This window comes from Hydra vulgaris, chromosome 12 (assembly GCF_038396675.1).
Source record: "Hydra vulgaris chromosome 12, alternate assembly HydraT2T_AEP".
Taxonomy (NCBI): domain Eukaryota; kingdom Metazoa; phylum Cnidaria; class Hydrozoa; order Anthoathecata; family Hydridae; genus Hydra; species Hydra vulgaris.
The window spans coordinates 80,148,904-80,171,459 of NC_088931.1; the positions used below are offsets into that span (position 1 = coordinate 80,148,904).

A 22,556-nucleotide genomic window follows, 5' to 3' on the forward strand; every position below is an offset into this window, starting at 1 on the left:
TTTCTATACATTAAATTTGTTTATTTTAATACATGCACATACGTGCATGTGTAGACATTTGTCTCTTCTATTGATAAATTCTAATTGGTTATTATGGCACTAACATTTTTTTACCTCTTACGCCCATGAATTTTAACACTTTGTGAGCTTTACATTATGAATTTATTACATTAGCGACATTTATATACTTTTATGTTACACAGGTGATTATCAGTTTTCAATTTATTATCTAGAGTTTAGACCATAAATAGTACCGCATTTATTAGCCTATTTTTTCTTTTTATATTGCCTAAACTATCATTTATTACCATTTTACCTAATATTTTGTTATCTACTTATTTTATTGTTTTTGTATGGTGCGATAATTTTAGCCATGGTTGCCATTAATAAACCAGCTGATTTATATTGACTTGTTTACTCATAGACCATTGTTTTATCATTTGCTTAGGATGACTAGAGTGTGAGTTATTGTTTACCCTATCTCTAAATCCTAAAATTTTATTCCTCCTACAAAATAGTCTTTACATTCATTTACGATTCTTACCCAATGACATCTACAATCTGCTTTTATTTTCACACCTCACAGTGGTCCAGTACCATACCATAAATACAAAAAAAAAATTTGTTTTGTAATAAAAACGATTAAAAAGTTAAATTATATATGTTATGTGAAAACCAGATTTAGATTTTTAAGGTCCGTAATTTAAAAAAAAATTTGTCTAGGGAGGGTTTGACGTTAAAAAATTTAAGAAATTTAAATTTTTCGGGCAAAAAAAAAAAAAATGGGTCTACTAACTTTTATACATGTTCACTCCTGCCAATGTCTTAGATAAATCTTTTTTTTTTTAAATATTCTTATAAAATATGGAAAATTAATATAAAATAATTTAAAAAACACAATTTTATAAAAGAGACACAATTAACTGTTTGCCTAATACTTTTTTATTATAAATTGTTTGAAAAAAAAACTTTGATCCACCAGGAAAATTTTCGCCCACCTTGAAATTTTTGCGTTTGAAAATATGTTGTTTATAGAAAATTTTTGGAAAAGTTTTGGCTGCCTTTGTTTGCTTTTGTATCTATAGGGTCATTCCAAACATAATCTACTTAAATTGAAAGGCGGCTCCCCCTTTCACTCCCAATGTTTTTTAATAAGTTTTATCCGTGATAATGAATAGCAGAGATCCCCTTTTATACAAGAATAGTTTTATACTATTCTAATATAAAAGTGGACTAAAACAAAATGTAAATAAAACAATCAAATAAACAAAATCGAATAAACAAAATAATCAAAACTAATAATATTCAATAGTTATTTGGCGGTGAAACTAGTTTTAAATATGAGGAATAAAGACATTTTCGATTACTTAATTAAAGGAAGGTATAAAAATAAATATGAAAGTTTAATTAGTAAGGAAGCAAAAACCAAAGTTTGTATATTGATTTCTCAATGTTATCCGAACTACAATCAGATGAAGTTAATTTAAAAATTTATGAAAAACTTTAAAAAGAAATGGAATGAGACAGATAGACAAAAAGGAAGGTTTATAAATTGTTACGAGAAATGGGTAAATATGGAATTTATTGTAAACAAATCTCAACAGCAAGTTATGATAAAAAATGTACAACGAAAAGAAGATCACCAGAGATTATTGAAAAGTTAGGTGTTACAACTGAAAGTCTGTTTCATGCCCTTATTCTTAATCTCAAGAAAGAAAGTCGATTTGAAGATGCCAAAGCTATCAAATATTTGATTGATAGTAAAACTGATGGATCCTGTAATATACCATGCTCTAAAAGCTACTTAGCAGAAGCTTTAGCTTTAATGTTAGACTGTAGAATGAGTAGAACTGACTACCAAACTATCCGTCAAGGGGCTTTAGATAAAAGTTGCATGTTATACCCTGCCTATAATTTTATTGTGACAGCTAAAAGTAACTGCATTCCAGATTCTGGAATTGTCACATCAAACTACAGCGCTACTGTGAATCTTCAAGGAATAATGGATCATACTACAAACAGAATTTGGAAAGTTATGGATAAATTGAAACTACCTGAGCCTTACAATATTCTTCTTCTTATAAGCAAAGTCAGATTCAATGGCTCATCTGGACAGTCTGTTTATAAACAGAGAACTATAAATGAAGAGGACAGATTGCCAGTTCCAGTTGAAGAATCTTTGTTTTTTTTTTGTGTACAGTACCTGTGCAACTTAAAATACAGGAGACTAATTTTCTTTTGACTAACCCCAAAACATCCTCAACCCAATATTGTTGCCCTGTTCGAATGCAATATGTTAAAGAAAATCAGCAAGTTGTTAAACTGAATATGATTTTTTTATGTCAACTGAACTCAGAGCAACAACCATAGATTTATTTCAAGTCAAGCACAAGTTAGAATGTACTATGATTGATAGGAAAGTCTCCTCTCTTCTCTCTCTCTCTCTCTCTCTCTCTCTCTCTCTCTCTCTCTCTCTCTCTCTCTCTCTCTCTATTAAGTGATTCTTATCAAGTTTGCAATATATGAATATTGCAAACTTGATAAGAATCACTTAATATTGTATCCTAAAAAAATGAATAACTTAGTAATGGCTTACAATAGATAACCAAATCAGATGTCTTTGGACCTTGGAATTCACACTCCATCTCTGGATGCATTATTTTGAATGTCTGTTACATATTGGAAAGAGAAGAAGACCAGGATACAATGATTGCAGATTTATTCATGCAAACACTCCTGAAAAGAAAAAAATAGTTGCAAGTTGAAAAAAAGAAATTCAGGAAAAAATTAAAGATGCACTCGGACTTATTGTTGATGTACCAAAAAGTGGGGACTGGTACATCCAATGATGGAAACACAGCGAAAAGGGCATTTAGAAGCCATGAAATTTTTGCTGAAATACTTGGAATTGATAAAGACTTTGTTAAAAGATTTTTCATTATTCTTTGTGCATTGCCCTGTAAGCACCCAATTGATCCAGATAAATTACAAATATATTGCAAAGATGCATTTAAGACATATGTAGCACATTTTAAATGGTATCCTATGCCAACTGGAGTGCACAAGATGATTATCTATTCACACCAGGTTGTTAGAGACAAGCCAGTTCCAATTGGTTTTTAATCTGAAGAAGCTCAGGAAAGTATGAAGATGTAATGAAGATGTAATGCGAAGATTGCTCTGCTCATCAGACCCCTTTATTACTTCTATGAGGTGAAGTTCTGAATCAAAGAAGAAACTTGCTCTTCCAGCAGAATGTTTAGATCCTCTTTTTATAATTTTCGTAATACAATTATATTCTTTATTGTTTTACTTATTGTAGTATTGATAATATGGGTCCGAAATAGATTTACTTTATTTAAAGAAATTTGTAAAAAGCTGCATGTTTACATTAGCACATATATTTTAAGTAGAGATTTGACACCTGTTTTATTGTTGTTTTTTAAAAAATCAAACCCTTTATAGTTATGTATTTTTAAATAGCTCAGTTTAGTGAAGAAAAAAAAATTTAGAAATATTAATGACAATTTATTTTTATTTATAATCTCAGTGTAAAACCAAAGTTGTGCGTTCTTTTTAAGTAGTCGTATGTTGTTGTTGTGCTCCCATATGCATAAAATATTCATGTCTAGGTAATTATAAAATATGTGTCCTTGATAATTTTGTTTATTAATCGACCAGAAAGTCAAACTATTAAAATCAGTATTATGGAAATAAGTTTTATCATATAGATCTAAAATTAAATGTAAATGCAAAAAGTGTCACATGTTATGCCATGTGTCCTTGGTGTGTTATTTTAGAGTTTGTTTGTTCTACACATTAATATTCGTAATATTTGTAAGTGTACATAAATCATGGAAATTATTAAATTAATTTAAATATTGTCATGTGTCTACTTTTTGTCCTTGGTGTTGTCCTTGTGTCAAATGTTAGGTCTATTTTTTGTCCTTGGTGTGCTACTCTACATGTTTATGCAATCTATTAAGATGTAATAAATGTGTAATTTGTCTTCCAGAGAATATTTAGATAAAAGGTATTCCAAAAAATGATTATGTTAAAATAAGTATGTTAAATGTAAGCTATTATGCTATGTGTTCATGGCGTTCTGCACATGTATGATATTTATTCATTCAATAAAAATGTTTCATACATGCTGGTGACTTTTTATAGTTAATAGAAAATTGAAAATTAAATATGAAATACGTATCACATGTTTATTATTCATTATTTCATGTGTCCTTGGTTTCATGTTATTGGTGTGTCCTTTAGAGCTATGACAACTAACATTACAATAATAGTTATTGTTGGCCAGAGTATAACGAACATTCACCAAAAATTTTTGCTTTTTAGCTTCAAAATCGGCGAAGATATGATTTTTGCCTCAAAAGTGACATTTCAGGACCACTGTGTACCTCCCAGGTCTACAAAACTGGACGGCTCTGTTGGTCACTTTTTGCGATCATTGTGTCGCATAAACAATTAAAATTATTCTTTGTGGCTGGTGAGCCCCGACTTCTTCCAATGTATACCACAACGACAAAATGGACATTAGACTATCCCGCTAGATGTGGTTACAGCGCTTAATAACCTAATGACTATGCTGACACTCACGTACGTGTTTATTCGGAAGCTCCACAATGCATCAGATCAGCGCTCGCTGACTATGTGCTCAGGTCTAAAATCTCACTCCATAGCACATCATTCCACACCAGTACACACCAGTAGCTCTTTTGGCTAAGAGTGATGGCTTGTGGCCTACAGTGACTAATGTGTGCATTTGATCAATTGAAATCCATTCTGTAAGTCTTATGTCTGGCTTTGATGTGCTAGCCCATAAGCGCAAGATGTGAGTGTGTTTAGCTTTCTATTCACTCGATTTGTGAACAAAAAAATAACAAGACCATACTAGACAACCAAATGGTACATACTAATGCACTACACCTGTAGACATCAACAGTCTCTAAAATATAAATATTTGTTCTTTGTTGCATATGATCTAAATACAGAGTGACTAGAGTGTTAGTTGTTTCTCCCCCTGCCCCCTGAGCATCTACTTCGTCCTTCACCTTCACGAAAGTCTTACCACTCATTTTATATTTTCTTACGATTTTTCTTTTTTATTCAACGATACATTATCTACTAACTGTTTTTATTATCAAATCTCCCAGGTCTATGTAACTGGACTGCTCCGTTGGTCACTTTTTGCGATTATTGTGTTGCATAAACAAAAAAATTATGCTATTTAAATACATAAAGATATAGTTTCTCAAACATTAGAAATTGTTGTTAGACTAGTTAAAGTTTTATTTTTTAATAGAAATCTCATAAAAGTTATTCATTAAGGTGATTTCAAAGCAAGAAAGTTATTTTAAATAATAAAAGAAAAAAAAGAAAGGAGTCTAATTAATGTTTTTAAATGTTTGTGAATGTGAGCCCAAATACAATTTTGTATACAATGTATAAATAAAATTACAAATTAAATTATTTCATATAGCCTTTCTTGTTTTATTTAAAATAATGTTATTAGTTTAAAATGGGTGTTATTATTTTAAAAACACCCACAGTTTTTGGAACAAAAGTGAAACACTTAAAGGATTCCTGGGTTTACAAGTTATCAAGCAAATTTTTATTTTAAATAAAACTTTATATATATAAGTACAATATTAATAAAGTATTAGTTTTTTCTGAATTATGTATTGTTCAGTTACTTGAATTTTTAATTTATAAATAATTTTTGGTAAACAACATCATTTACTAGAGATTTTTGCTGAGTTCTTTAATTTCTAGTTACAAATATTTATAGAATCTATACTTAACAAATATTCAGACAGCTTTTTATTAATTAAAGCAACAGTTAATGTTTTATGGCAATAATTCAAGACAGATGGTGATTAAAGTTGTGTTGCAGTGCGTGTTAAAAATGTATTGTATTTAATATATTTGTCGCTTCCAACAAGGCTGCAAGCAATCACTAATTAGAGTTGGAAGTTATTGGAAGAGAAAAGATGAAAATTGTTGAGCAAGATAACGATTGTCGGACAACTTAAAGGATTGCAAATTATATGAATCAGGAAAGCAAGATAGTTCAAGGAAAAAAACTAGACGAATAAGAGTTTTTGGAGCACTGAGGAACAATCACAGAAAAAGGATGAGACTTGACTGAAGAAACGAGTTACACGAGAATGAATTTTACTAGATGGCACAAGAGACAGTAGCTCTTTAGAGCAGTACCCATTATAGTATTTGTAGAAAAGAGAAAGAGAAGCACCATTACAATGATGTGATAATGATTGTGAGAATGTTGATCATTTAAATCAAGAATATGTCAAATCATGAATGAACTTGTAAAGCATGCTCCAAAAATGTGTGCTAACTTTTCATCTCGGGTCCATGCTCTTGTTGACAAAGCTTATTGCAATGGATTATTATCCCTTCAAAAGTAACTTGTAAACTTGTATAATGAATATAAATCTTTTATTAGAATGAAAAGTCTTTCTTTTACAAGTTTTTCAAAATTTTTGAAGAATAACAAGATTTAAAAAAAGTTCTATGAATCAATTACACACATGTTATGGTTTCCAAGAAAAATCCAAAGTAAGAGTTAATCCTAGAAGATGAAGGGTAGACGACTCATCGAGTACATTACCATTCATAGATATAGAAATATCTAATCTATTACGATAATGATTGGATAAAAAAATTGAGTTTTATCTGAATTAAAGTTCACTAGCCACTGTGAGCCCCATGCTGTAGCAGAAGTGAGATCCTTTTCAAGCTCCTGCAAGCTCCCCTCCAAGCAATTAGAGAGTGTTGGCTTCTTATTATGACATGAATAAATGGTAGTATCATCAGCGAACAATGCCACCTTAGATGTGAGAATATCTGGAAGATTGTTAATGTAAATTAAAAAGAGTATAGGGCCAAGAATTGAATCTTGAGGAACCCCTAAACTTGCAAAATATGAAGAAGAGTGCTTCCCATTGAGGGCAACTTTTGTACTACGATTGGAAAGGAAGAATTCAATAATCTTAAAGATGTTACCAGATACCTGTAAGAAGAAAGCTAATGGAGAAGACCAGCATGTCAAACTTTATCAAAAGCTTTAGAAATGTCAACAGCGATGGCCTTAACCTCTCCACCTTTATCTAATGCACAATAAAACCTATTGGTTATTACTGTTAGCAAATCAGCTGTAGAACGAGAAGATCAAAATCCATATTGATGATCAGAAAGTAAGTTATTAGATTCAAGATTAGATTAAGTGTTTATTAATTAAAGATTCAAAAACCTTGCTTATGATAGGAAGAAGACTGGTATGGGATGGTAGTTAGACAAATTAGATCACTCTGAAATTTTGAAAATAGGGATAACAGATGCCGCTTTCCAGCAGGTGTTTGCCTGCAGAGTCATCAACACTAGAACCAAGCCATTTAGTGTGATGAGCATTAAAATCACCGGCAATAACTATATTAGTTGATGGATAAAAAGAGAGGGCTTGGTCAATATGATCAGAAATAACATCAAAAAGGGTGCAGTCTTGAGATAAATGAGAGAGATATAGATCAAAAAGAAAGGTGATAGAGTGAAGTGGTGCTAAATAAAAGCACATAAAAGAATAGTTTGTGGATTCAAACCTAGTTTCACGACAAATGGGAGAATTCTTACGAATGTAAATGCCCAGGCCAAGCATGTGGCTTTTGGAGTCTTTACAAATTAAAGTAAGATAACCATCAACATTAAGTTCACAAGGTGAGACAGCTGAACTCAAATTAGTCTTACAAAAGCAAGTAGGTTTGTGAACTTTGCAAGAGATAAGACCTAACAGAAGAAAAGTTACTTTGAAGGCAATGAATATTAGTGAATGAATAAAGGTTTAGAGAACTTGGTGATGACGATGGTTTTTTGTGTTTTGTAGTTTTTGGTACTTTTACATTTTTAAATTTGTTAAAAAACTTGACTCAAAGCATAGATAATACTTAGGACACTGTTTAATAGCCCAAGCAATTGCCTCATTACTGTTAATAAACCATAAGTCATAACAAAGGGCTTCAATGACTACCAGCCGGCCTCAGAACCATAAAACTGAGATTTAGAGCTGTACCTTCATTAGGAGATAATAGAATTGCCTAGTCATAAAAACAGAGATACAACCAAAACCCATGCATTTAGTCAAGAAGATCCAGCATTGAACATCCTAAACTGGAAACAATGTATTAAAAAAACATCTGCGCCAGCCTAATAGATGAAGAAGGGGTGTGAGGCTGGTCAACAGATAGAACCTTTTTACCCCTTTAGTTTTTGCCTAGGAGGCCTTCTACAAGACAGTAGCCAGATGCATTTAACATCTACCCAAGATGAGTATTTTTATCGAGACACCATCTCCAGCCTTTACTCAACCAAGAGCGCCAAGACAGGGGGTGTTTCAAGTCGGTTGGTATCTCCTAGCTTCTGCTAAAAATGGTGTATCCTACAAGGCAGCAGGACATGAAGCAGATTGTACTGGTCCTGTCTCTTAACATTACCAATCAAAAACTACAAAAATTGACAATAAAAAATTTTTCATTAATCGATTTTAATTTTAAAAATTGACTCAATAATATGACACTTTTTTGCAATCATTAGCTATATTTGTACAATTTAAAAAAAAAATAAGCAATACATGTTTTACAGAATGAATTTCATCAAATATATTCTCGCATAATTAAATCGCACCTGTAACAGAAAAGAGAAGTATGTCCATTTTTGCCAAAAATGAGAAATTTGGACAGTAAAAACTATGAAATATCTTCCATGTTATCTTAAATTATTATGCTTTGATTATTTCTAATTAATGAGTTATTTATAATATAAAAAAAGGTGTATATCTCATCATGTTGAAAACCAAAAATAAGAGTTGTGAGAATATTTGTACTCGATGAAAAGTTTAGTAAATAAATGCTGTCAATTAAACTTTTATAAGGTTAAATAATACAAAATAATTTTTTAAACAGAATCTTAATAAGGATAATAATCATTTAATAACAATAAATATAACACAAAAACAACTTTATAGCAATAGACAAGCTTAAAATATCTGAAATATTCTGTTCATATTTTAATTCGAACTTAGAAAAATTTAGAAAATAAAATATCTAAAAAAATTCTATAGTTATTTATGATGAAAAAAAATACTTTTTATAATAATAAGTAACTAATTAAATTCTTTAGTAATCTATGAAAAAAAAATTTTATGAATTAAAGAATAAAAGAATTTTCAGATTTCTTATCAAAATTCTACAATGACATCATATTTTAAAACTCTTTGAGTTTTAGTATATGATGAAAAATTATATGTCTGTAAATTGCAGCGTAAATTTTAAAGATTCAAAAGCACACGCTAACACGGAGGCGGTAAAACTTGGAGTAAAACTACAACGTTAGTTTTTCTTGGTATACATTTATTATTTGGTTTTACTCAAAAAAATTCAGTCCAAACATTTTTCTTAAACGTTCTCTTTAATATGAACACAACTTGTCTTGGCACTTGAGTAACCCTCTCAAGAACATTTTTAATTTTTTAAATTTTGTCTGTTTAATTTTTCTCCAGCAGCTGTTGATTGGGAAGATGAATCGAATGTTTTATCTGACTTAATATGTTTAGCAATAGTAGGAATTGAGGATCCCGTCAGACCGGAGGTTTAAAATTAACTACTTTTCCTAACTATTATTTAAAAGTTAAATTTAGTAATTTTTTATTTTAATTTACTAGTTCCATGAACTACTCTAGGTACAGCGTGTTGTTTTAGGTTCCAAATGCTGTTAGACAATGTCAAAGTGCTGGAATCACTGTTTTAATGGTTACAGGTGATAACATTAACACAGCTCGATCTATTGCACTTAAATGTGGTATACTTGAAAAAAATAGTGATTTCTTGGTTATTGAAGGAAAAGAGTTTGACTCAAAGATAAGAGACAATAAAGGAAAGGTTAGTCCGCAAAACAAAAAATTTTGGTCATGATTTAAATATAATAGCTATCCTCTATTTAAATGTAGTTTCTTGCAAATTTATTAATAGAAACCTGAACAAACATAAAACAAAAACACACTGTTTATATAAATTTATATACATGTTTATAAAGTTATATATATATATATATATATATATATATATATATATATATATATATATATATATATATATATATATATATATATATATATATATATATATAATATGTATATATATTTATATATATATATATATATATATATATATATATATATATATGTATATATATATATATTTATATATATGTATATATTAGCGCTCAAAATAACGGCAGATTGACTTTTGGACAAAATTATTCTTTAAACTCCCAAAATTATGGCCAATCAAACTTGTGAGTCAACATTTTTACGAGTCAAACTTTATAATAAAAAGGTTTACCATTAAAAAAAGAATCTTAAAGTTATTAAATTAGCTTTAAAATTTAAAAATGTGTATAATTGCTAAATTAAACATAGTTTTATAACCATAATATTTAGTTCACGATAAAAACGTAATTTTAAAAAAAGTGGGAAATTTATATTAAATAAGCAAAAAAAATGAATTATATAAAAATCTGAAAGTTTTTTATAGATGAAATAAACATAACCTTGATTTTGGAACAGTCTTGAGTTCAAAAGTTAATTAACTGTAAATGAGTTAAGTGAAAGAAATGAATGAAATGAATTCTTTTAAATAAAATGAATTAATAACTAGAAATTTTAACACTTCTTTGAATGTCTGAAAAATAAAAAATAAAGCAAGTTTGTGGTTGTTTGGAAAATCTTTATTTTTAATACATCATGGCAATTTAAATTAAACTAGATAATCAAATTAACTATCAAATAAATATAAATTAAAAAATAGTTATAAAATTGAAGCATGCAAAAAGCACAAACATTTATTTCTTTTAAAAGGCAATCAGTATCTAAAACATCTGCTGAAAAAAAAATAGTGAAAGAAAAAGGATAATGAAGAAAATTTATATACATATATATATATATATATATATATATATATATATATATATATATATATATATATATATATATAAATAAATAAATAAATAAATAAATAAATTGATAAAACTATTTTCTAAAAGTAAATTGCTCATAAAGATATATTTGTAAATTTGATATTTTTTAAATTTACAAAATCAATGCTGCATTTCACACATTGTAGCGTTATCTCAATCTCAAAACCCTAAAGATGAAAGTAACCTATCGTGTATGTTAAAAACATTTTTTACTAAATAATATGCAATTAATGTAGCTAGTTATCATGAAAAGATCTAATAGCTTATATAAAAATATAGCTAAAAAGCTTTAAAGTTGTTTGATTATTTTTTTGCTAATATGTTTCAAGTTTGATTTAGAAAAATGATTAGAAGTAAAACTAAAGAAGTTTATTGCACTTGGTTTGTGTAATTGCATGATGTTTGAAGAAGTTTTAAGTTTTGCACAAAAAGTTTTATATTTTGATTATTTGTCAAATGGAGTCATTTAGAAAAGTAAAATGTTCAAATTGATTTCAAAATTATATTTACAAAAGTTTGACCATGGTGCTAATATATTACAAGCACAAAATATTTGCTTCTGATAGCATAAATTACAAGCCTATAAAAAGTAAGTAAAATACCTACTTAGTGGTATGAACTAATAACTTAGGTTTCATCTTTTAGTTTGTAACTTAATTTTGTTAAACTTTTAATTGTCTGGCTTTTTGTTATTCTTGTTATTTTTTTCATTATTGTTAATGTAATATTTGACTTAAATATTAGTTTAAAGTGTTTAAGTTTTTGCTTTTTTTTAAACTGCAATTCAATTTACACAGTAGGAAATTAATGTACATGCATTGACAGACTTTAACAGGTAGATCATGCAAGAAGTGTGCATACATCCACTGACTTAAATAGGTAAAACATTTGCAGAGTGTACATACAAAATATTAATTAAAAATTGCTTACATTGTAAATTACCATTCTTGAGAAAAAATGACAAGTTCAATTGGTAAAATGACATTCCAAGTGGTAAAATACCAAAGTTTACTGTGGTAAAATAAAAAAAATAGGTTTTACCACAGTAAAATCTAGTGAAAAATGCAAATTATTAGGTAACATAACAATATCATAATTGATTTTATTATTATTATTATTATTATTAATATTATTATTATTGTTGTTGATTGATGGATTAAAATTTTTTAGAACAATACAAGTTGTAAAGTACACTTAACTACACACAAGATCTAAAATATAATACAACACTGATAACAAGTTTCAAAATTACTTGAAATAATAAAACTATATTTACAAAACAAAAATACTAAAATTAAAAAAAAAAATACCTCAATATTCTACCTCAAAAATATAATGCAATACCACAGATATGACAAAATTATAATTAGCATATGCAGTTAGCAACAACAGTATTTTTCAAAATTAACCAAATTCATTTTTTTTTTAAGCTCTTGATATTTTTGGCATTAACGGTGCCAAATGGCAAGTTATTCCAAATTTTAACAACTCTGCAGGACTATTGATATATTTGAACATTGAGTTGAGTTTTAAATGTTTTAGTTTGTGCAGCTTTGAATAATGAACTTGAGTATTTTATTATTATTGTTACTGTTATTGTTGGTAATTATTATAAATTATGGTAAATATTAATTTATAAGCATATTAAAATTATAATGTTCAATTAGTTTATATTGTTGTTGTTTCAATATTGTAGTTATTTTATTTTTATTAGTAATTTTGTTATTTTTATTTTAGTTATTATTATTGTTATTTTTCATTATATTTATATATTATTATTTTATAATAATAATAAATAAATATAATAAATTAAATAAAATACAATAAAAAAATTTTATTTTAAAACTATGGAGCAACTTCCTAAATTTATGTTTCATTTGCTAACATGATTTTATAGGTTATATATTTCTTATTTTTTTCAGCAATAAAAAAGTCATAACAATAACTGAACAACTCCAACAGGCAAAAGCTGACATGCAAAATGCGATTGTTGCAGTTAAAAGCAGCTTGCTGTTACAAAGCTGCAGCTAATAAATATAAAATGTTTAATGCAAACCAGAAAAGTATTTTAGGTTTTGAGAAAGTTTAAAGGAACTTCAGTTTAGGATATCAATGCATGTCATTCCTAAAGGTTAATAAGTATTTTTTGCACTTTTGCAGGTTTTTAATAAGATAGTTACTCTTGGTATGTCTTCTACTATTTGGTACAGACTCTCGTTAGATTTTAAACCCTAAGGTTGTTTTTTTTTAATAATATATGTACATTTATAAAAGCTAAGCAAGCCACCCTGATGGTTTTTTGCAATGGTTATCAGTATTAGCACTTTTTTTTTAATACTGTGAAAAGGTTTAACAAACAAGATCATGAGAAAATTAAATGATTTTGATTAGATTTTATAATTAGTTTTGGATAGTTACAATGTAACACTGTAGGGGAGACCGGGGCTAATTGGTCGCAGGGGTAAATTGACGAATTGCGTTTATCTTCAGAGCCTTTTATCAGAAAGTCACAAAAATGACACAGAATCTTCCTAATTGACCATTTCATAATTCACTATAGTATTGTCAGGATTCACGCATGCGCATGGGAGATATTAAAATTTATGTGTTTTTTGGACAAAAACGTAACTTTTGGAACATCGCTTCCTTTTTACTTTACAAAGAAAATAGCTGGTCGTATGAAAAAAAAGTTATTTTAAGAGTTCCAGTCACAATTGGTTTACTATATCCAGTCACACTTTTTTTTCAAAGTTGCCGTTTTTCAAGATCTATAGACTGTTTATTGAAAAAAAGGCTTTCGGGGTAAGTTGACAAAATTTTCACGGGGTAAGTTGGCTCATAGCATTTACTATTGAAAAAAATACATAGTTTTATAAAATTAATTTTTTTTTTTTAATTTTTAACAATATTGAAAAAACTTACTCTAACAAAAAAATTAAAAAAAATTTTTTCTTTTTTTCACAGATAAAAAGTGGGATACTGTTTTGGCTGTTATACATACTAATATTTGGTACCAGCTAAAACTAATATTAAATTTTTGGATTAAATTTGTTGCCAAAATAATAGTATAAAAAATTCTAATAATTTTGCACTTAATAATACATTATTAATCATTTCTATAGTTTGCGCCAACTTACCCCGTAGTGGGGTAAGTTGGCGCAATTTTTTTTTTTTTTTGAGGGCCCGTGAAGGCCCCAAGAATTTTTTTTTGTAAATGAATGCAAATTTTATCAGTTACCCAAATTCATACTCTTTGAGACTACACTTTAATACTTTCAAAAAAAATGTGCTGTTTGGGCTACAGAGCTCATAGAGTAAAAAATAATTCAACTAGCCCCGGTCTCCCCTACTGTTTCTTTTTATGATAGTTACAGTGTAACTGTTTTATATATAATTGCATGTTAAAGAAATTTCTGTTTTTTTCAAATAAAATGCAAAGTCAAACCAGATATATGTACTACATTAGTGCAAAACTTTAATGTATGGTAAAATATTGTCAAATAATCAAATCTGCTTTTTAATGTGCTTATTATTTAACATTATCATGTTTGAGAATCTTTTTATGGCTTTTCAAGATAGTAGAAATCATAATAAATCAATATTTTTCTATTGGTGGTTGCTTGCAACCTTGTTAGAATTGAAGATGTTTAAAAAAAAAGTAGCCGGGTTTAGCTTATCATCTTAATTAAGTAGAGTTTGATTTTTTTTTAAATTTAAAATTATAAAAGTACTATTAAATTATATTTTAATAAATTTTTTTCATGTTTAATGTGAAAAATTTAAAAGTTCATAATCATTTTCAACCCGGTTATAATTTTTTTTAAGATCTTATTTGTTGAGCCCCCATGATCTCACAGTAGTCAGAAATGCTTTGAAATATGAATAAATTCAAAATTTATTTTTAAAATATACTTAAGATGTAATTTCCATTTCTTTACAGTTTTTAAAAGTAAAGTAAATTATATACATTATGAAAAATTCTAAGCATTTATGAAAATGCTCTTCAAAATACTTTTAAAATTTTGCTGAAGTGTGACAAAAAAAATCATCCAAAAGCAAATTTAAAAAATGCTGAACTAACAACAATTTTTTAAAGTGCAACCTTTAATAATATCTTAAAATATATGCATGCTTTGTTTTTAAAAATATGTTTGATAAATTTTATTTTTTTAGTTTTTACATTAAATTTTAAAAAACTACTCATTTAAAATAGATTTTTTAAATAAAAAATTAGATTTTTTTTTGTTTTATAAATTTTAAATAGTAGAGCCATCAAAGCTTTATAATACAGAGTTATTTAGTTATACTTTTCTATCATAAAACATCATTTTGAACTTACAAAGTCTTATTCTGTATGGGCACATAAACTTTGTTGTGTTATATTTGCAATCAGTAAAAATTGTGCTGTTATGATAGCGTAAAAGTTTTGAATACTTTATTTTATGCAGGTTGCACTGTATCACCGTTGCAACATATCAGTGTAGTGTTTTTTTTATTCAGTTTGGCTTTTTTGAAAATTGATAATTAGTTCTTGTATAACACTCTTAAATCAGTAATTGGTTAGTTGAACACTGCCAGAAGAAAATGGAAAAAATTTGAGGAGGTTATTTTAGATAGATTAAATTAATTCAAATTATCTAACCGTTTATCATTGTTCTTTGCAGTGATAGATTCTGTGCATTTATCTCCCAGCATTATTCTTATTCTTAATAATAATGTTCACTATTCAAAGATAAATAGAAATAATGTTAAAGATTTGTAAATATTAAAATATTTTATCTAAATGCAAAACTAAGCTTATTATTGTTGTATAAAAATTTAAAATAACAGGAAATAAAATATTATGTACATAAATGATATGTAATAGCAATAGATATACTGTAAATGTTAGAAAGGTATAATTCTTGACACCATGTTTATAATGATTTGTTTTCAAATATTTGTGTTTACTTAATTGATATCATAAGTAGTTAAAATGTTGCTATAAAACATATATATATATATATATGCAAAAAAAGAAAAAAACAACTAAGAATAATGAAAAAGGTTTCTGCTCTACCCCAAACCCTTAGTCCATGTAGTGGCACTCCTCTCATGTTCTATCCATTTAAACTTTCAATGTATGTTCTAAAGCCCCCATCAGCTGGCTGTTTCATTGTGATGTCAGACTGCTTATCTAATCACACAATATAAGTTTTATATATACATATAAACAACTTAGTTTATCTAGAACTGGTAATTAATGACCAATTAGCCACCCATTAGTATCACATCTTTAATAACTTTTTTTGGGCATGTTGACTGAGATTTAGTTATTGCTGTATGTTATTTTTTCACTATAATACAACAAAGTACAACAATTAAAGATACAGTAATAAATTTGCCCACCTTAAACTATTTTAGGTTGGCAAAAACTTTTTAACACAAAGTTTTCACAATAACAACATAGAAACAAGGTCAGCAAAAAAAACACTGACCTTTTTTAACGCTGAATTTTTAGGGCTGATATCTTTGTTTCCCCAATGAATACCAAAAATTTACCTAGCCACCTAACTTTTAATTAACTTATTTTATTTGTATATATATATATATATATATATATATATATATATATATATATATATATATATATATATATATATATATATATATATATATACATATATATATATATATATATATATATATATATATATATATATATATATATATATATATATATATATATATATATAAATACAACCCTCGAAATTAGAAAAGATGAAGTCAGCAATATATTGCCGAACGCAAACTGTTAGAGGTCAGCATTAGGTTGGCAAAAAAAACTTGACACAAAGGAGTTACCATAAAACATAGAAATAAGGTTGGCAATTTTTTGCCAACCTCAAACTTTTTTTTTCTTTAAAAGCATATTAACCTAGGTCTCAAAAGAACCAGAATTTTGTATTGATTTCAAAATTCATAAACATTTCTGCTGAAACATATTTGAAAAAAAGTATTGCAAACAAAATGTCATAAAAAATGACCTTTTCAATTTTTAGTTAAAAATTGTTGTTTTTTGTATATAAAATTTAAGCAATTCAAAAGTATATCAACCCAGGTTGATATACCTTTAAAGAAAAAAAAATTCACTGATATATGGAAGCCAGTGTGTAACGAAGGGTCATGGTGGGTGACCTTTTTCAAAAATTAAATAAAACCAATGACTTTTCAGTTACTTTCAAACCAAAGTTTATCTGTTTTTTATATTGGAAATATATATATATATATATATATATATATATATATATATATATATATATATATATATATATATATATATATATATATATATATATATTTTAGGGTTGTTCAGAAATAGGTCAGGATAAAAATTTGAAAAGAGCCCTAGCTTATGATCTGCCCTGACCCCAAATTAGTACTTAAAATTTTTTACAAAATTTTTTTTTGATTATCGGAGGTCCCCACTGAGGGACCTCCGATAATCAAAAAAAGGGTCAAATTTTGCTCCGTTTTTAGGAAAACTTTACTCCGCTTGTGGGACTCTTAAATTTCAACCAATTTAAAAAATAAACTATCCAATAACATGGTAATGAGTTATACAACTAAAGTTTAAGGGGCTTTTTTCATAAATAAACATTCAAAGTATTTGTTGTTTTTTTCAGCAAAAAATGGGTTTTTAGTGGGTATTTTTAAAATATCTTACATTACAATTTTTGTGTATAATTTTATATTTGAAAACATAACTTTTTTTGCTAAACAAATTTTGTTTTGAATAAAGATTTAAAAAGTTTTCAAATAAAATAAAAAAATAAATTTTTCGTTTTCAAAATTAAAATATAATCTTATATGAATGTTTTATCTAACATACTTGTATATGTAAACATTTAATTTTAGATTAACATAAAATATTAATAACTTTTATGATGCCACCCAAATAGAAAATTAAATGGGTTGATGATACTTTTCTAATGGGAAAAATAAATTGTCTTATTCCCAACAACAAATTTGCTACTACGCAAGAAATTCTTTAATACTACAACTTTCTGAGAAAATCTGAAGTTAAACTGAGTTTTATTGTAGGATGTCCAAACAAAAGTGGATCGTTATATATTATTTATTTCACTGAAAGCTACTCTTTATTATTTGTTAACTTCAAAACACTTTAATAAAGAAGGCTGCACAGAGAAGCATGTTGAACACTGTACTACCTGGAGTGTAGTGGGGATCAAACTTAAACTTGCTTATAAAGCAAGCATTCTACCGTTATACCGCTACTGCAATTCAAGTTAAAAATTGATGATTATGTTCTAAACTTTATGTTGTTAATTAAGGAGAACATAAAGTTTTTGGTAACATCAAAAAAATCTATTTTAAAGTTATAACAGTTTTTCTCGGCGCTTAATTGTTAGATTTCAGAATTTAGATGACATTAGATAACATAAGTTGTTTGATAGCATACTTATGTAAATTTAAGAATAGTATATAAGTTTTATGATATAGATTTTTGTTTTTTGCAAATTATTCTAGTTTGCCAATCTTTGATATTTATGTTATGATATTTTATGTAAATCAGTCAGCTTATCCTATTTTTTATTTTTTTAATGTTTTCTAATAAAATGATTTTTTAATAAAACTAAAAGTATGTTTTTTTTTTTCCTGTTAAAATAGATTCAGCAAGAGCTTATAGATAATATATGGCCAAGAATTCGTGTTATGGCGCGATCATCACCTGAAGATAAGTACAACCTTGTTAAAGGTATAATTGATAGTAAACTAAGCAAAGCAAGGGAAATTGTTGCTGTCACTGGTGATGGTACTAATGATGGTCCAGCTCTCAAGAAAGCAGATGTTGGGTTTGCAATGGTATTTTTAGTTTTATTTTTTTTTAAATAAAAATATTTTCTATAAAAGAGTTCAAATATTGCTCTAGTCAAAAAGAATTATTGATGAGTATGAAGTAAATAATTTTTTAAAGTTGTAAATAACATAATCATTTTTGCAAATATTACCCAATGGTTATTGCAAGAGAGTGTTAAATACATATCTGTAAATATAAGTTATTTTGAATGAAAAAATCCAATTTAAGGGTTCCTACAGGGCCTGTTTTCCTGTTTTTTTTAATTTTGGCCTGTTTTCCTGTTTTTTAGGCAGTTAAGATAAAAAAGTTTAAAATAAATATGTAAAGTTATGAGTTTTTCAATTAAAATTTACTAATTTTACTTCATGTTTAACTAAATTGTTAAAACATGTAAATGTTATAAATTTCTTGTGTTTACTTTATTTTTTGTGTTATGTTAAACATGAATATTTAAATTAAAGTAATAAGTATGTATTATGAAAGAGTTATGAAAGAAGAATAGTTTATTTTTAAAGTTTAATATTGAAGGAATCTTCTTGGCTTAACTGATCAGGATCTTTATTTAAAGTCCTTGCAATACCTAACTTTACTTATTTTAACTATACTTTTTTTGAACGTGTAACATTTCTTTTTACTGAGAGCAACTCTTGAGTGACTATTCATAGCATGCGTTTTGAGAGAACTTTTGTTCATAGCTGTCAAAAAAGAATTAAGATTTAAGAAGTTCATTATCTTATTAAATCTGGCTGCAAGTTGGTTCTCGGTTCCATCATCCTTAAATGACATCAATTAAATTATACATTATGGATAAATCTTTCCTTTATTATACAATTTTATTTATTTATTAATCCAATTGAACATCTTTCTTTATCATTAATATTTTTATATTATTTTTTAGTTCTGTAAGAAATATTGTTAAAATAATTATTTGAAGATTAAATAAAAAATCTTTTATTAAACATGAAGGTTGTGCAAAATGAAGATCTTTAATGTGAAATGCAAACAAGTTTATATATTACAACTGTACCTGAGATTCTAAAATCTTTTTAAAACAATGCAAAAATTAATGTATATAATTATTTTTCATTATTAAATATCAATTTTTCTTAATTTTTTTATAAAACTTTCAATGCAAATAAATCACATTCAAAAAAGAAAATTTCTGCAGTTTTTTTGTAATAAGGAGTTTTGTTATATAAAGAACCAAAGGAAAAATTTCAGAGCCATATCTTTTTGGCATCTCAAGATATACTTTTTTTGTACGGGGCAAATATAAAAAGTGTTACCAAATTGAATTTTCATAAAGAAGCTTTAATTTTTTAGTGTTTAGGGTATCATTTTTGAGTTCTTCTCTCTAAAAAATAGTAAGGTACAAATTTTCAGCACTATTGAGCAAGTATTTCATAAGTTAAAGCTAATTGTGTTATGTAATCAGCATTAAAAAAATGGAGATGAAAAAAATAAATCAACAAAGAGATTGGGACTGAATATCAATATCTCTGAAACCGTAAGGATTCAGACATTAAAATTTGGAGTGAAGTTTTCTTTCATTAATATGAACTTGTATTGTGAAAATCATCAAAATCTGAGATGGCATGGTGCCGAGCATAAATTGAATTGAGCTGGAATGACCCAGCAGTGTTCTAAATTAAATTGAATTATTCAAGAGTCAAAACAATTTTTAATAAACAGATATCCTTTCTAGTGTAGCCTGTTTTTGTAGGAATGTCAACAAATTGTTTTTAAAAAAGTTGGTAAATAATCTTAAAAAAAATATTGTTTATCATTATGGTCATGTCCACAGTTTTTTTTTTTTTAAATTTTCTGCAAAAAGTGTTGAAGAATAATTTGCTGTGGAATAATTATTCACTAAGCTACAAGGACAATGGGTGTTGCGACATATCTCTACTTGTCAAATAAGGAAGACATGTTAGTGAGAATAACGGAGTTTTACACCTTTTAAGAATACTTTTTGAAAGATCTACCAAATCAAAAACAGTTCAATGATAATGCAGATATTGCAACAACTGAAATGTACATTTGTATCAAGAAAGCACCAAAGTGTAAATTTTTTATTGCTTATGGTTTTAAAGGCTTCGCAGTTGTATTAGAAGTTCACAGTTGTATTAGAAGTTCACAGTTGTATTAGAAACAAAACAGCTAATAATTAAAGTCCTGTTCCTAAAGAAACAGAAACTTCTAAATGGTTTGCTCTCAAGGTTTGTTATTATAGAAAATTAAAGTTTGAAGATATGGAGGATTCCATAAAACAGCTAAGAATCTAAATAAATTCTGCCAAAAAACTTGTGGAAGAAGAGAAATAAACTATTAAAAATTTGTTTGACAAAATTGTCAAGGTTGCATTTATAGATTTCAAACAAAATCGGGACAGAAGTATGAAAGAAAACTATGTGCAGTGTTGGATATAGAAATTAGAAAGAAAAGAAAGAGTTAAAAGAATGAAAAAATGTTTAAAATTTACAAAAAAAAAGTTAATGGCAATGCAATTATGTTTTATATCTAATTTTTTTTTTGTTTACACAATTTTTTGAAGTTTGATACTATCAGTCGTTAATCGCAAAGCATTATATTTTTTTCTTCTATTAAATTATTTTTATTTGGTTTACATACATGATATATTTTTTAGTGTTTATAAAACATTTTTATGTTTTCATTTATGGTTTATAAAAATATATTTTTTATGTTTTTATAAATTTGTCTGTTTTTCCCAAAAAAATCCTATTTTCTATTAGGCTTCCATAATCTTGTTTTTTATAAAAAATTTCTTGTTTTTTACCAATAACCCTTTAGGAACCCTGCAATTTTAAATTTTGTATAAAATAAAAAAAAGTAAATGATAACCATATAAAAAAATAGATTTTTAATTTTATATACAACATGAGTAATGTTTAAGTAATAAATGCAGAAGTTAATAAACAATTTTCTTCCATTCTGACATGGTTAAGTATAATATTTTAATTCTGATCTTCTTATCTCTTTTATGAACTATATAATCTATTAAAATGATTTAAATGTTCTAAATCAAGTTTTTTAGTGTGACATCTTTTTTCCTGTGTACTCTTCATATGGATAACAAGTTGTTATTAGTATTCATACCTTTATAGCATATTTTTCATACCTTTATAGCATATTTTTCATACCTTTATAGCATATTGCATTTTCAGAAAAAGAGGAAAAAGAAATTTCTTATGCTAAACCCTCAGTCGATGTAGTGGCACTCTTTTGCAGTCGTAAACAACCAGGACTGAAGACTGACCAGGGTTGGGTTCAGGTTTGATAAAATATAGCTGGGGCCAGAGTTGGTGACCGAGACTGCATAAACATTTTAACATCCCAATGTATTTTTTTTTTTTTTTTTTTTTTTTGTTATTTAAAATTTATACTTTTTTTTTTATATATACGTATTAAAAAAAAGTAGAACTTTCTATCTTAGGGTAGGATATGTGATATACCCTTAGGAAGGTATAATTTTTTATCTTTCAAGGTAGAAAATTATACCTTTGAGGTAAAAAATTGTATGGCAAATAATTGTTTTAATATAATTTTCTGCCTTGAAAGGTAGAAAATTATACCTTACTAAGTGTAAATCACATATCCTACCCTAAAATAGAAA

At 27.0% G+C, this 22,556-nt stretch overlaps 1 protein-coding gene across 2 annotated transcripts in view; it reads left to right on the forward strand.

Annotated features, from left to right (window-relative positions):
* The window catches only part of LOC100206247 (plasma membrane calcium-transporting ATPase 3), a 53,350-nt gene that overhangs the window by 16,392 nt on the left and 14,402 nt on the right, over positions 1 to 22,556 (forward strand). The window contains exons 3-5 of one of the 2 annotated variants that reach the window (XM_065814601.1): positions 9,587 to 9,675; positions 9,786 to 9,965; positions 18,733 to 18,927. In XM_065814601.1, the coding sequence (XP_065670673.1) occupies positions 9,587 to 9,675; positions 9,786 to 9,965; positions 18,733 to 18,927 (464 nt within the window). The remainder of the gene's footprint in view (positions 1 to 9,586; positions 9,676 to 9,785; positions 9,966 to 18,732; positions 18,928 to 22,556) is intronic. The other variant, XM_065814602.1, reaches the window with a different exon arrangement.